At 55.3% G+C, this 14,834-nt stretch overlaps 1 protein-coding gene across 1 annotated transcript; it reads left to right on the top strand.

Annotated features, from left to right (window-relative positions):
• Positions 1-907: 907 nt before the first annotated feature.
• GDF6 (growth differentiation factor 6) lies at positions 908-11,526 on the top strand. Its single transcript, XM_059484386.1, has 2 exons — positions 908-1,244; positions 10,670-11,526. The coding sequence occupies exons 1-2, from the start codon at positions 908-910 to the stop codon at positions 11,524-11,526; spliced, it is 1,194 nt and encodes a 397-aa protein (XP_059340369.1).
• The last annotated feature ends 3,308 nt before the right edge of the window (positions 11,527-14,834 follow it).

The following is a 14,834-nucleotide window of genomic DNA, read 5'->3' on the forward strand; positions in this document are numbered from 1 at the left end:
AATTAAAGGAAAATCCCCCAGTGGCAGAGTTGGGGCAGATAGGAGAGGTAGGAAGAAGTGGCCAATGGGAGATCAGGACAGAAAAGGAGGAATGCTCAGCACAGGGCAGAGGAAAGCCACACGGGGAAATGGAAGAGGGTGGTTTGTGGCTGCCTGCAGCAGCAGTGCAATGGATCAGGCAGGAGGATGAGAAGGTGAAGGAGAAGAAGGTAGTGATCAGGACAGGTAGAGTAATGCAGGCATATTACTGTGCTTTGTCATGGCTGTGAACCCTAGACAGGTGGTTGGATGAAACCGCTGGAGAACTGACACCGATTTTATATTGAAGGATGCTTCTCGGAAAAGCCAAATGAAAAGGGGTGGGTGAATTTCTGAATCCTTACCACCAAATTCTCCTTCTTATAAAACCCCTGCTTTGTGCCAAGTTTTCGGGCACGTAGCCACGGGAATACAAAGAGCCTCAAGCAAAATCATTAGCATCACACGAATCTGCCCACACTCAAACCTGGAGAACCTGTGAGGCACCTGAACAGATGTCATCACCGCTGGGTCGATGAGAAGCGGTACCCGAGAGGTGGCAGCAGGACGCGCGGCATCTCTCTCCGGCCCTCGCCCGCTTCCCGCGTGGAGAGCCCAGCGGGGAGGGAGCACAGGGACCCCCGAGCGCCCGACCAGGGTGTCCCGCCCCGGCCGGACCGCCCCGCGGGGCGGGCTGGGTGCCCGCACAGGGCGGTGCGCGGCGGGGCGGTACCCGCGGGGCGGGGCGGGCGGCTGCGGGCCGAGCCCGCCCGGGTGCAGTCGCCGCTCCGCGCCGCGCCGCCGCGCAGTCCCCGCGCCGCTCCGTGGGCCGCCGGAGCCGCACGTCGGGCCGCCCTCCTCTTCCTCCCTACCGCCGCCGCCTCTCGCTATGAATGCGCGCCGGGCCCTGCTCTCCGCCGCCTTGCTCGCCAGCCTCCTCTGGGATTTACCTTGCTGCCTCCCGGCTTCCCTCCCTGCCTCCTCGGAGCTCGCCGCCTCCTCCAAAGGTGGTCGCAGCCGCAGAGTGCCGCGGTCCCCACGGGAAAACCGCCCGCGGCAAGGGGGACACGCCATGGACCGGGCGCTCCCACGGGCGGAACCCCACGAGTACATGCTGTCTCTGTTCAGGACTTACTCTATCGCGGAGAAACTGGGCATCAACGCCAGCTTTTTTCAGTCGTCCAAATCCGCCAACACCATCACCAGTTTTGTAGACAGGGGACGAGGTAAGTTCTGCCCCCCCCCCCCCCCCGCCCCTCCCGGTTCCCCCGGGGCTGCGGGTGCCCCTTCCCGCTGCGCTCCGCGGTACGAGGAGCGGTCGGTACGAGGCTGCCGTCCCGCGGAGCCTGGTGCTGGGGAGGTGGGCAAGAGCAGATCTCTCGGTGAATTCGGAGTCGCGGTGTTTTATTTTAGAGCAAACGGCCCCGCGGCACTAAACCCGAGCCGAGGCAGCCCTAAGTGCCGCGTGCGAGAGACACGAGTGTTCCTCCCCGAATCGTCATGGGGTGGTAGAAAACACGCCCCAGCTTTGCAGGCGGAATTTGGGTGTAAATTCAACCTTGAAAAAAAAAATTAAATATCGCTCTTCTGATTTCTTTCCACCCGCCGGATAAAGGGTGGCTCTTACCGACGCGGCTGCACGGCGAAAAGAAAGTTTAAACTGACGAAAGCAAACATCTTCTGCCTGAGGCTGCTCTCGCCTCGGGTTGCGTTATCGGGGTTACCTGGGAGAGCCCCAGCTCCTTCCGAGAGCGCAGGGACGGGGACCCTCCGGCTCCACTTGCGGGGGGCAGCGCGCAGCCCAGGTACCGCCCGGTACCGGGACTCAGCGAGGGGCGGCCGGACTTGACGTCTGCTCGGGGCCGCATCCTTTGAGCTTGTGTGCGGGGTTGCTCCTCACGCACCCCCGGGCCGGGATCGGCAGCGGAGCCCGCTACCCCGGGCCGCAGATTTTCCCGGGCAGCATCGGTGCCGCGGGGTCCCGGACCCCTCCGCGACCTGCAGCCCCGGCCGGGGCCCTCCTGGGCTTTTCTCTTGTCGTCGTATCGCTCGTACCCGGGGCAGCGAGTGCACATTTCTCGTCGATCCAGAGTAAAATTTCCCTTCCATAAAAACGCCCCCATGCCCCTTTCATTCCCTCCCCCTTTTTTCGTTACCCTGGTTGTGAACCATTAAGAACAGACTAATTAACAGGTTCTTAATGAAGGTTGCGCTTTCGTTCCTCCCCCTCTCCCACATATGAAGACCCTCCCCTCCGTCCGCGCCTCCTCGGGCACTGGTGTACCTGCCGGGGGCTGGCAGCGCCGGGAAAATCACACGGCTCCCTGGAGCTGCAGAAGCCGATCGCCCCAAACCAAATCGAACCGAACCCAAACCGAGCCCCTTCGCCGCCTCCCCGAGCCGGAAGCTTCTCCCCGCCCACGGCACCCGAGGCTCGGCCCCTTGCCCCATTGCTGCCCCGGGCTCGGGGAGCTCTTTCCGCGGCGGAGCTCGGCGGGCTCTTCGCCTCCCGCCTCGGTCGCGCCTCTCTGCGCTCGGGAGGACGCGGGGGAGCGCCCACAGTATGTGACCCCCGCGGTCGGAAGCCCGCAGACGTTTTCGAGGGGAAAGGGGACAAGGGGTTTTGCTCTTCGCCTTCGCCTTATTTGGGTTGTTTTCTTTGTCGCTGTTAAAAGCGGGGGTGGGGGAAGAGGACCCGCTTTCTAGAAACACGGTTTCGAAAATTCAGCCGTCAGAAGGGAGCTGGACCGCTCCCCCTGACGGAGGGGAAACGGGGTGCTGATCCTGCGAGCTGCAGGAAATGGAGCTGCGCTCGATATCATCTTATTCTTGATAACCAGAAGAAAGACAGTTAATTTAACAAATTTAGCTCATCTCGCTGCATGTGAGATTCTACTCCGGGGGAAGTGATTTGCTAACAGAAGTCCTGGTTTGATTAAGGAAAAGCCTCACTTTTCCCCATTGATTTTGATTTGATGTGTCACAGGCTGTGACCTTCTGCTGGACCTTCTGAGGGTTGCTTAGCATCAAGCCACTGATTGGAGTATTTCAACTCAGTGATCTAATTGAGTGTTCATGTCATAACATATCAAATATTGTCTAGTCTCCCATAATGAAGTGGACCAGCCGATGGCACATCACCAAAAAACTTCAAGAGAGCTTCCGTTCCTCTGAAGTGGTAGCTATTTTACTGCCCACCTCCCCGTGGGCTCCTAGCCCAGTTAATTGGCGAACTGGAGTTGTGCTGATGATGAACAGTCTTTGCTCAGAGAAAGCGGGGAAGGGGGTGGCAGATTTTCTGTCCCTTCATTTGCAGACAGTATAGCCGCCCAAACTGACCCATTTAGATGGGCTGCTCTTTACCTAAGCGGCATCTCCGGAGCGGGGATATGGCGGTGGCCATCCCACCTGCCCACGCCATCCTGCATGGCAGCATTTCGGGGGGACAGCAGCCCGCAGAGGAGCGCGAAGCAACTTTTAGCCCTGCCGAGAAGGGCCCCTCCCGTGCGAGGCGGCTGCTGTGCCTGCGGGGCCGCCCGGCGCTGGGCTCTGACCCGCAGCAGCCCCGGCTCGCCCGTCCCAGCTCCCGCCGAGGCTGAGGGGCAGGGCGCTTCGGCGCAGGCACCGGCAGCCGCTTCCCGTTGCTTCGCTTCTTCCCTTCCCGCTTGAAGCTAATAAGATCATTTTCAGGGTAGCGCGCGAGGGAGTGAAGACTCACTACTGCTTAATACGTATATAATTTTTTCCCCCGTCGGTAGAAAGAGAGGAGAAAGGGGGGAAAGGGTTTGCGAATCCCCCTTCTCCACCCCCTACCGCCCCCCACTCGCTCCCCCTTGTTACGGTCGCAAGATCAGACAGGACCTAGCTGAATGTAGGAAAATTACTGTTGGCACATGAAGTAACTCATTAAAACGCAGATGGTGCTCTCACTGGCCTCAGGACCCCCAGCATTGGAGCTCCACAGTAAGGCAGGACAATTAGGAGCTGCAAGGACTCCACCAGGCAGGGGAGGAAAAAAAAAAAGAGAGCGGGAGGGAGCTGGAGAAGGGAGTTATAAACAAGCAATCCCACAGCTAGCAAGAAACGCGGCACGACTAGGAACAAATAGAAAACAAAAAAGAAATAGCTAGAGTGCGAAGGAGCACGATTTTCGAAAGGATCTCCGTGGGAAGGGGTTGCCACGAGGGCCGGCTGCTGCGAGTGCCCCTCGCCTCACCCTTTTGTGTCTGCAGAGCCCGCAGCACCGGCACCAAGGCAGGGCTCCCGCATACGAAATGCTGCGGTCCGTGCCTAAGGGACGGGGACATCGAAATAGGTCAAGATCGTCTCCTTTTTCCCTCCCCGTTTTCTTTATGCGCTTTCGCGTTCCAGTTGGAAGGCAGCTGATTCGGATGGGCAGGGATCCGAACATCGTTATTTTGCTCTTGCCATGAGGGTTGTGAGGGTGGTGAATAGACGGCTAGGACGAAAGGGGGATCCCGTGTGCAGAAACTGAAAATGGCCCGGCTGTGCATGTGGCAGAAGAAAAGAATGTAAATCTCACTTGAAGTTCATCTAGTACAACATATTTATGCAAAACAGTGGGTTTCTGGGTGGACCGAAAGCTGCAATGTAGTGTAATCTGTGCAGCGCCTTTGCCCAAGCAGTGTTGTCGTTGGCAGAAGGAAAATGAAATATAAACAGGGAAGTATTTTAATGGGAAAGGAGGGAATTCACAACTGTTAATTATTTGGTGACCTTGTATTCGATTTGTTTGAGCCCCTTATAAAAACACTAATGCAGACCAGACGGCCGGAGCGCGGCAGCGAGCTGCCGCTCCTCATCCCCGCCGTGCACCCGGGAAAGGAGCGAGCGGTCCGGCCCAGCCCGGTTTGGCTCGGCTCGGCCCGGCCCGGCCCGGAGGGGCCTCCGCGCGCGCGGAGCCGGTAGCGCGGGCGGGGCGCGGCGGCGGCTCCGCGCTGCCGGTGCCGGGAGCTGTTTCGGGGGTCGGTGTTTTACCCTCGAGCTGCGGGAGCTGCGGGAGGGAGCGGAGCGCGGGGCCAGGGCGCGGGCGGAGCGGAGCGCAGCGTCCCCTCGGCGGCTGCGCCTCTCGCCGCTTCCCCGTGAAAACAGGGGCTGTCGGCGGGGGGAGTATTTTTTAGTTCATCTTTCGTTTGTTTGTTGTCCCTGGAGGAGGCGCGGGGCTCGCGCACGGGAGGGCGGTCCGGGAAGCGGCGCCGGGAGCTCCGCAGATCAGGCGGCCCGGCGGGGCGGTGCGCTGCCGCGGAGGACGAGTAATTAACGCATATCAAACTATTCCGGTGGCTCATTTCCGACCGGGTCCTGATTTTTTTCGTTATTATATATATTTTTTTTTTAATCCAGAAATCCTCCTGCAGGGCTTGCTAAGAGGTTGAATTTTTTTTTTTTTTTTTTGAGGGGGGGGACACGTGGGGGACGGCGGTCCGAGGTCTCCGCCTCGGAGCTGTGGAGTTTCCGCCGCCCGCGGGGAGATGCTGTGCCGCGGCTGGGCTGGCCCCAGCCGGCAGCCGAGTGGCCCGCGGGGAGAAAATCCGGCGCAGGCCAGGGCCACTCGGTGCTGGGCACGGCAGCGGGGCGCCTCGCCCTCCTCATTTACCTCCTCCCTTCCTAGTAGAAAAAAACCCCACAACGGTCGATCGGAGAAAACCGTCCCTTCCTTGCGATTTCAGGGCAGGCTGAAACTGAGAGTGGGAGTCCTCTCGTGCCTGAAGCCAGATTTATGAGCGAAAGGGGATGTTTCAGTCTTTGCTAGTTATGGCCAGATCTGTATGTTCTGCTGTTGTATCTTAGCGCTTCCACATTTATCGCTCAGTAATATTTTCGCTTCATTTCTTAGCTCCAAGCGCTGGGAATATTCGGGCCGATTTTCTCAATACGAATAATTTCAGAGGAATTATTTCTCCTCCGTCGAAGTATTTCGGGTAGCGTAAGCACCGCAAATGGGCAAAGGGAAAGATATTGGGTTAAGGTCTGTTACAGCAGGTAGAAACCCCGCAAGGAAGCTCCCGTGCGCCTCGGTGCATCTCCTGGGACGATGTCGACAGCCGAGGGCCCGGAGCCTTGCGGGAGTGTCCCGCGGGTGTTGCAGCGATCCCTCTATGCCCGAGGGCCGAGAGTCGCTCGTGGCGAGCGGGAGAGTGGGGCAAGGGCAGGCAGCCTTGCCGGAGCAGGTACGGTACAGCGGTGATCAAAAGTACATCACAGCCAGGTGCCCCCCCGCTCCGAGGAGAGAAAAAAAAATAAAAAAGGAAAAGAAAATTAAAAGAAACAGCCCTCCAACAACTAGTTAGTGTTTTTTGGCAGGATTGGGAATTCGTCGAAGGAAGGTGTGGTCTTTCTCGGTTACTCGATAGCGAAGCGAACGATACATTTAAATCTAATCACTCGTGTAATAAAAAACCGCGGCGAGGCAGGCGCTGGGAGATGTGGAATTGAAACCCGGAGAAATACCACACATGGAGAGTCAGTCCCTTGTTTCCACAGCTTGGGTAATGCTCCGAAAGAAATACCTGTCAGCCTTGCGACTCTGCAGACAACGTGTGGGCAGACCTTCGCAATTAGGGACAATATATGTTTTAATTTCCAGATTATTGTTGTGCGAGTGTCTGCAAAGTGTCTTTAAACTGAAAATGTGCTTTTGGTTTGCGAGTTTAAATATGGCTTGAAAGAGAATTTGGGAATGGGAAAATTCTTCTTGAATGTGGTTTGGGTATAATTTGCAGTGATGTAAAGTTAAGTTCTGAGCCCTGATGAATTGGCTGAGAGCCCAGTACCTGATCTGCCATGAAAAGGGAAACTTTGTGTAGCCTTCGTTAACCCCCGTCTCTCCTCAAAGCCCAGACTACGGCGAGAAAGCGACCCGGGAAATGGGAGAGGCTTCACACAGGGAATCGAGGGAAACGTCCCAACCCAGTCATTCATTCAGCTTCGGAGATGCTGAAACCGCAGCCACCGCACGGCGAAGGAAAGCGTTGGGGGAAGGCGGCGGGACCCGGCGCAGCCCCCGGCCCGGCCCGGCCCGGTTCGGCTCGGCACGCCCGCGGGAGCACTGGGCACGCCGCTGCCCGAGCGCCTCGCGAGGGGCAGAACGGAGCAGGGTTGCTCTCTCCCATCCGCCACTGACACATTCTTAAATTTCAGATAGACCTACTCCCTCCTTCTGTCCCTCCTTCCTGCCCCTAATATTTTATTTTCGCCCGAATAAAAAAAAAAAAAAAAAAGAATAAACTACGGAGAGTGAAATAGAACAAATACTCACGGCGGAGCTAACATTTATCTACATTAACGCTACAAATATAAACACACCTCCCCGGTGCATTTTCTGCCATGTGGCTTTCCCCAGCCCAGCTGGGATGGCTTTGCTGCTCGCACCAAGTATTTCGGTAACGGGAATATCTGTAAGGACAGCTTCAGCTGGCCTGAGAAAAAGGCAGATCGCGAGCTGGCTGTTAGAAATCCCAGGTTTTACCCCATTCGCTCCTTGAGTTTAAAGGAAAACTGAAGAGGACAAGCCCCTATCCGTTGTGCACTGCTCACGGGGAGAGAGGGACAGTCAGGGTGTCCCCGCGCCGTCTCTGCTGCCGCTCTTTGTGTGCTGGGACGGCAGCAGCTTCCCTGGAACAAAGGGTCCCCAACCTAGACCCGTTTCTCCCCGTTTTGTGGAAGTTCCGGAGGTCCCGCTTTCCCTCCCCGCCCTCCGCTGCTTTTCCCACCCTCTCGACTGCTCTGGGAGCGAGCCAGTACTGGTTTAGGATTATGTATTCATCTGGAATTATTAGGTTACAAGAGTGAATAAATAGCGTTTATCTGATCGGATTCAAAGCTGCTTATTTGAAACAACCGGCAGCCCTGCCCCTTTCCCTGCCCTCCCGAGAGAGGCACGGGAGCCGGCAGCTGCCTGAGCCAGTGCGACTTTTCCAGCACAGTTTCGGTGCTGCTGAAATCCGTCTCAGACCTGCTTGACCGGGGGCACATTTCTCTGTAAACCGGCCGTGTCGCCAGCGTGCCATCCCACCAAGCAACCCGGACCAGCCATGCAACGCCCCAAACCCTCGCCAAACTGGAGTCTCAAAAGATGCTGGTTCGGCAGCATCCCTGAGCGAGCCTTTTGGCACCCACAGTGCCGGAGCTGGTTTCCTCCCGCACCGCCTGGTGACAAAAGGTCTGCAAACCCTTTAGAGCCCATTTTCAGCACCGGGGACGTGTGGGGAATTCAGCCTCTCGCTTCCCTCCCGTCTAAGCTGCATGCCTGGATGTTACCCCCGAATGGGATTATTTCCTGCGCCGCGACAGGCCACCTGCGTGACGGTTCCTCGGGAAGGGGAGAGGCGCTGTCACCTTCCTGTCCCCTCCTCCCTCGGGAAAGGGCTGCCCTTTCCCTGAAAGCTAAGACTGCCGGGCAGTCCTGCCTTGCTCCTGCACCGCGCCGGAGAAACATATGCGGGACCGTGGTGCTGGTCAAGAACAGGACAAGGAGGAGTGTATGTGGGGCTGTCTGCTCCTCACCCCCACCCCATGGCGACTGGGAGTATCAAAGAGAGCGAGCATCTCTCTCTGAAACCAAGCGTGACACCCGCCTCTCCATCCCCTAAGCAACGAGAGCGATTAAAAGGGAATCCGTGCCCAGGCCCTGCTCTGCCCCCATCCCGATGCTGGGGATAACCGCAGAGAAGGATGCTGATCTAGTTTCCTCGACGGTCGCTGGAACCCGTGAAGGAAGGTCTGATGCATTTCGGCAGAGCCAAGAGATCGGTCTGCACCCTGTCGGGTGTCCGAGTATCTGATAGATGTTGGAAAAAAAAACCCCAAAAAACCAAACAACCAAAAACCAAATCGAAACAAAACCACCAAGACGACGAGAAAGAAAAGAAGGAGGAGGACCTGCGCTTTCTTACCCGAGGGCTCATCCGCTTTTCTCTGAAACTCCCAGGACCCTCTTGAAGGAGGAGGCAATGATACCAGAGATCTCCTGAGCTGTTGGACCCTCCTCCTGCAACCACGTGCACCTCAGCCCACGGCCCGCGCCTGTGAAGGGCAGAACTACCCCCACGATCCCCCAGAACCCACAGGAGACTCATGGACCGAATCCTGGTCTGTACTTGCAGCGCTGATGAAATTGTCCAGCACCTCTAGGCAGCTCCCGATGGGTTTCGCTTCTATTTTCACAGCTCAATAAAGCAGCTGTTGTCGTCACCTGGACTGTGACGACATTTTTCGGGCTCTGCTCGTGTTTTTTTCAGTCTCCTCCCGCACTCCCTGAGCGAGATGCACGACCAGGCTGCTTCTCGCCTCTCGCTGGGAAGGAGAAGCCCCTCCGCAAGGAAACAGACAAGCCTGAGGTGGGAGGCGGATGCAAGGATGCGAAAGGCCTGGGTTCCAATTTTCCTGATGCCTGAAAGGCCTGACGGATTCCGCATCGCTCCCGCCGGCGCGCAGCCCCGGGGAGGCGGGGAAGCTCCGGCTCGGGAACTCCCTCTCCTTGCTGACTCCTCGTGCCCCGGTGCCGGGCGAGGCGGGGCCCGCGGCCGTGTCCCGGGACCGGGCAGGTGTGCGGAGCCGGGCCCCGCAGCCCGGGGTGCCGCCTGGGTGCGCGGCGCGGTCCGGGCGGGCGGCAGGGCCCCCACGGCGGCTCCTGCGGGGCGAGGGGGACGCGCTCGGCAGGCAGCCAGGCTCCGCAGGGGGATTCCCTGGCCCGGCTGCGGGGCAGGTCTTTTTCCCAGCAATTCCCGCTGTCCCTGCTGCACTCCACGCTCCATCTCCCTGCTGACGTCCAGGGGAACACGCGGCGACGCAGGGCGACTGTCGAGTGTGCTAATCCGCACTGATTAACTGCACGTTAATCCGCATTGATTTTTTACATCGCCGTGTCGCGTCTGAAGGTTTTTGGTTTGCATAAATCATCCCCTTGTCTCTCCTGCCCCGCAGGAGGTTCTCAGAGAGCCTGTCAGGTAGAGCCGAGGTTGTGAAACACACTGATTAGGGATCGCAATGACCTTTAATATCGATAAATAGCAGGCGGGTGTATATTTCTTCAGTCTCTGTTTCTACCCCTGGGGCGGGCTGATTTTGGAAAAGCGGCGAGGGGCTGCTGAACAGAGGCTCCAGTGACACTTTTACTATAGAAATCTACACAAGCTTTACTAGCTTCTGGGGAAACACAGGGGCTTTGGGAATTTTTGTATTTGCTGGGTTGTAAACATTTTATTGGAAAGCAGCTCCAGGGAATCTGGTTTGCTTTCTGCGCTGCACTTTGTACACCGATGTGTCAAAAAAGAAGTCCAGGTTTTTCTCAGAGAGCACGTGTATATGGGGCTGATACGCAGAGGATGTGCGTGGGGCAGGGTCTGCCTCTAGTGCTGGAGAGTCGTCTCCTGTCTGGTGCGGATTCTTCCATACTGCCTTTCCTTTCCATATTATTCCCTTTCCTTTCCATATTGTTCCCTTCTCCTTCTTTCTCGTCTCCCCGCCCTCCCCCGGTCAGGGTCCCGCTGGGGGTGGGTGGGGGGTCAGGCAGGCAGGCAGGAGCGGCCCCGGCCGGGCACGCCGGCGGTGCTCCCTCCCTCTCCCGCCTCAGAGACCTCTCGGCAGATCCCCCCGAGCGCAACTGACTGTAATTATTTTTATCTCGCAGACGATCTCTCGCCCGCTCCCTTGAGGCGGCAGCAGTATGTGTTTGATGTGTCGACCCTCTCGGAGACGGAGGAGCTCGTGGGGGCCGAGCTACGGCTGTTCCGCCGGGCCCCGCGGGGCCGCCCGCCGCCCGCCGCCCCGCTGCACGTGCAGCTCTCCGCCTGCCTCTCGCCGCGACCGCTGGACTCCCGCGCCCTGGACCCGGCCCCGGCGGCTGGCTGGGAGGTGTTCGACGTGCGGCAGGGCCTGCGGGAGCAGCGGCCCCGGAAGCGGCTGTGCCTGGAGCTGCGGGCCTCGGCGGAGCGCGGCCCGCGCCGCTGGCTCGACCTGCGGGGCCTGGGCTTCGCGCGCCGGCCGCGGCCGCCTCAGGAGCGCGCGCTGCTGGTGGTCTTCACCCGCGCGCGGCGGCGGAGCCTCCTCGGGGAGCTGCGCGCCGAGCTGGGCGCGGCCCCGCCGCCCGCCGCCCGCCGCCCGCCGGCCCGGCGCCAGCGCCGCACCGCCTTCGCCAGCCGCCACGGCAAGCGGCACGGCAAGAAGGCCCGGCTGCGCTGCAGCAAGAAGCCGCTGCACGTCAACTTCAAGGAGCTGGGCTGGGACGACTGGATCATCGCCCCGCTGGAATACGAGGCCCACCACTGCGAGGGCGTCTGCGACTTCCCGCTGCGCTCCCACCTGGAGCCCACAAACCACGCCATCATCCAGACCCTCATGAACTCCATGGACCCCGGCTCCACGCCGCCCAGCTGCTGCGTCCCCACCAAGCTGACCCCCATCAGCATCCTCTACATCGACGCGGGCAACAACGTGGTGTACAAGCAGTACGAGGACATGGTGGTGGAGTCCTGCGGCTGCAGGTAGCGGGCGGGACGCCCCTCGGCGGCGGCCGGGTCTGCGTCTGGCGGAGGTGCAGCGGCGAGCGGGGCCCCCGTCCCGCGGCCGGCCGAGCGGAGGGCACGGCGGAGGGCACGGAGGAGGGCGGCCCGGCGCCGGAGCTCCGTCGCGCTGCCCGCGGTGGCCCCGGGGGCTACGGCAGCGTCGGCCCGCGGCTGCCGGCTGGGAAGGGCGAGCGGGCCGGGCAGGCGGAGAGGCCCCCGCCCGGTCCTTTCCCCGCTCCCTTCTCCTCCCCCGGGGTTTATCTGGCGATCTATCCTCCTCCCTCCAAAGGTGAAGGCAATTTACCAAGTACAAAAAGAGTCGGGGGAGGGAGAGGGAGCAGACTGATCCCTCTCTCTGAAGTCGCTCTGAAGAGGGCTGTTTAATTTCTGCCCTCTCTCTTTCACATTCCTGCAAGCTTACCAGCCAGAAATAGCCTATGCCCCCCCCCCCCCTCCCCAAGGGAAAAAAAAAAAAAAGAGAAAAAATAAAAACAACCGAGAGTTTCTTAAGATTGTAATTATCAGCTAGGTTTTATTTTAAGACAGCAAACTGTGAAGAGCGAAGTGTTACAGAAAGCACAACCGGGTTGGACTGGAGAGGAAACTGCTTCGGGTCCCACGAAGAGTGCGAGGATGCCATTGCCAGTCTCTGGGTAGCTGTGCCTCGGCGGCCCTCGCAATTTGCAGCAGTATTATGTGCAAATGTTGTGCTGGAAAAGGCGTTTTATGTAAGATTTCTGATTCTTTCCCACCTTTGGTCTCAGCTGTGGCTTCACCTGAGGAAAGTGCACTTCGAAGCTATTCCTAGCCCTTTCTTAATGTAATTATTATGTTCGTAGTTTCAGGCTTTTCCCCACCGATTTCTAGAATTGTTGGCTTATCTGGTATTGCAGAGCTACAAACTTGTGGAAAAAGATAAAAAAGAGAAGAGAAAAATAATATAAAATGCTAATAAAAAGACTCGACCAGGAGCAGTAATTTAAAATGCACATTTTGCTTTGGATGCACTGTTGTTCATGTAAAAGTTGTAAATATTTGTTTATTTAAACAGACTGAAAAGTGCAAAATGGAGATGAACAACATGCATTTCTTTTTTTTAATGTACAAAACATGATATGCACTCGAAATGTTATAATTTCTAATATTTTTAAAAGTTTATATTTGAGTTGTACAGAATTAAGCATTAATCAAATATTTCATCCTTACTTAACATTATCATTTCCTTAAGATATTATTACAAGATTTTAATTCTGTGCTAATAATGGAGAAAATAATTTTTTTTTACTGTCTACCTCAATATAATGCAAGTATTTACAACTCTAAAGTTATCTGAGGTAAATTAATATTCAGAACATTTTTACAATACACCTTTACTGGATGATACTACAACTATCATTGTATTATTAAACAATTTTTTTTCCAAAAAGTCAGCTTGCTTTTTATATGTTCTATTATTTGATTAAGTAATTCTGAGTTCTCAAGTAAATATTGGCTCTAATTCTAAAATGCTGCAGAGTTGAGTTGGATCAAGTGCCACTTGAAGGCGCACCTAAAGCCATTCCTCCTGTCTGAAGACTTTTTGTACTCTCACAAGATCTTTAGTTTCGTCTTTGGTATATGCCAGTGGCATAAAGCTGCATTGTGTTTTTATGCATTTTATGCAATGATTATTGTAAGTGGGAGAATGCATTAAGGGGAAAAATTCAGGCAAACGTTTGTAAATCTCATCTGTACTGGGGACATTAATATACACTGTATGATGATGATGAGCAAAAGACAATGAATGTTTTATAAATGATATTTATTTTGATGCAATGGGTAATATATTTATTAAATATTTCCTGGCTATCTCTTAGATAATGAAGAACTATTCAATGAGTAGCTGTTTCAGTAAGAGAAGGATCCTCTCTCAGTGGTGCATGCAGGGGTGGTACAGGCAGCTTGGGGACTGTGAGCCCCACTCTCAGGGAAAAAAATAAAAGCCTCATCTTATATGCAGAAGGGCTGAAAGAGCTGCTCACCTTGTGGAATGTGTTTGAAAACAAGGTTCCTTTCATGGAAAGTGGATTTTTTTTGCCATATCACAAGATCTGATCCCACACGCTTTTCTCTGACCAGCTTTCACTCCCTTGGACTGGTGCTTGAACAAAGGAGTGCAGGATCGGGCCCGAGTGTTTGAATAGCAGCAGCTCAGAGACCTGTAGAAGACTCCAGCCTTAGACTTGGCACAACTGCCAGAGGAATACTGCTTTCTAGTGCTTAATAGTGGTTCAAGTTCATTACTAATAGTAGATTTAGCAATTACAGTTTAAAAAGGGCTTTGATTCTTAAGCCAGGTTCACCATGTGCAGTTCTGATTGGTGTGAACTGTGCTGTTCTGACTACACCAATTCAGTCTTCTGCTGTGGATCAGGCCTCTGCTCTCTCCATGAGGGAAAGAATGGGCAAATGATGTCCAAAGAGCTGCAATATACTCTCTGAGGAAAGGTAATCTAGATATGTAAGACATTGTCAACTGGAAATGAACATGATGTAAAATCTGAAATTTTACGAAATTGTCAGCTAGAGAAGGCAGAATGAATCATCTCTTTATTTTGCTGTCTATTGAGCAAATGAATTATTGTGTGTACAGACAATGCTTTGGCTACAACCATACACTGAGAGTTTCAATGCAATTTCCTTTCCATGTAAAAACCAATATCGCTTCTGTTGCAAGCCCATTCATCACCCGTGTGGTGGCAAGCTGTGCTGTCACTGTGCTGTCCTTTCTGCTCCACCTCAGACACAGCTTTGGGGAGCTTCATCAGGCAAAGTTCAACTGTGGGAGGCCTAAGGAAACTTCTGTCAAAGGAAGTTGTTAAAGAAGCAACATTTTTCTCTCCTGGGTGTACAGTGTAGTGCAGTTTGTACCTTCTTCTACATTAGCTGAATTTTTGGTGACGTCTTTAATGGCCAAAAAATATTTGAAAGCCCTTTGTCCCAAATGCCTGTGGTTGGTTAGCTCCAAGAGGAGTGGAGAACCAGAAAAAAGGCAAAGATAGTTAGAAACTGCAGTATCTGCTTTGGAGGCACACCTTTTGGATATTGCTTACTGAAGCACAGAAAACACTGGCCTTTTTGAGCATATGCTCTGCATGCTGTAGCTAATATAACATTATCTGAACCTGTTTTGGCAAATCTGCTATTCCTAAAGATGGGATCTCTGCTTGCTTCCTTTTTTAGGTCTGCAGTATTATTTTGCACAAATCTGAAAAGGAGCAATATCGTGTTGAGAGGGAGAAGTGAATAGAT

The sequence above is a fragment of the Ammospiza nelsoni genome, chromosome 1 (genome assembly GCF_027579445.1).
Source record: "Ammospiza nelsoni isolate bAmmNel1 chromosome 1, bAmmNel1.pri, whole genome shotgun sequence".
NCBI lineage: Eukaryota > Metazoa > Chordata > Aves > Passeriformes > Passerellidae > Ammospiza > Ammospiza nelsoni.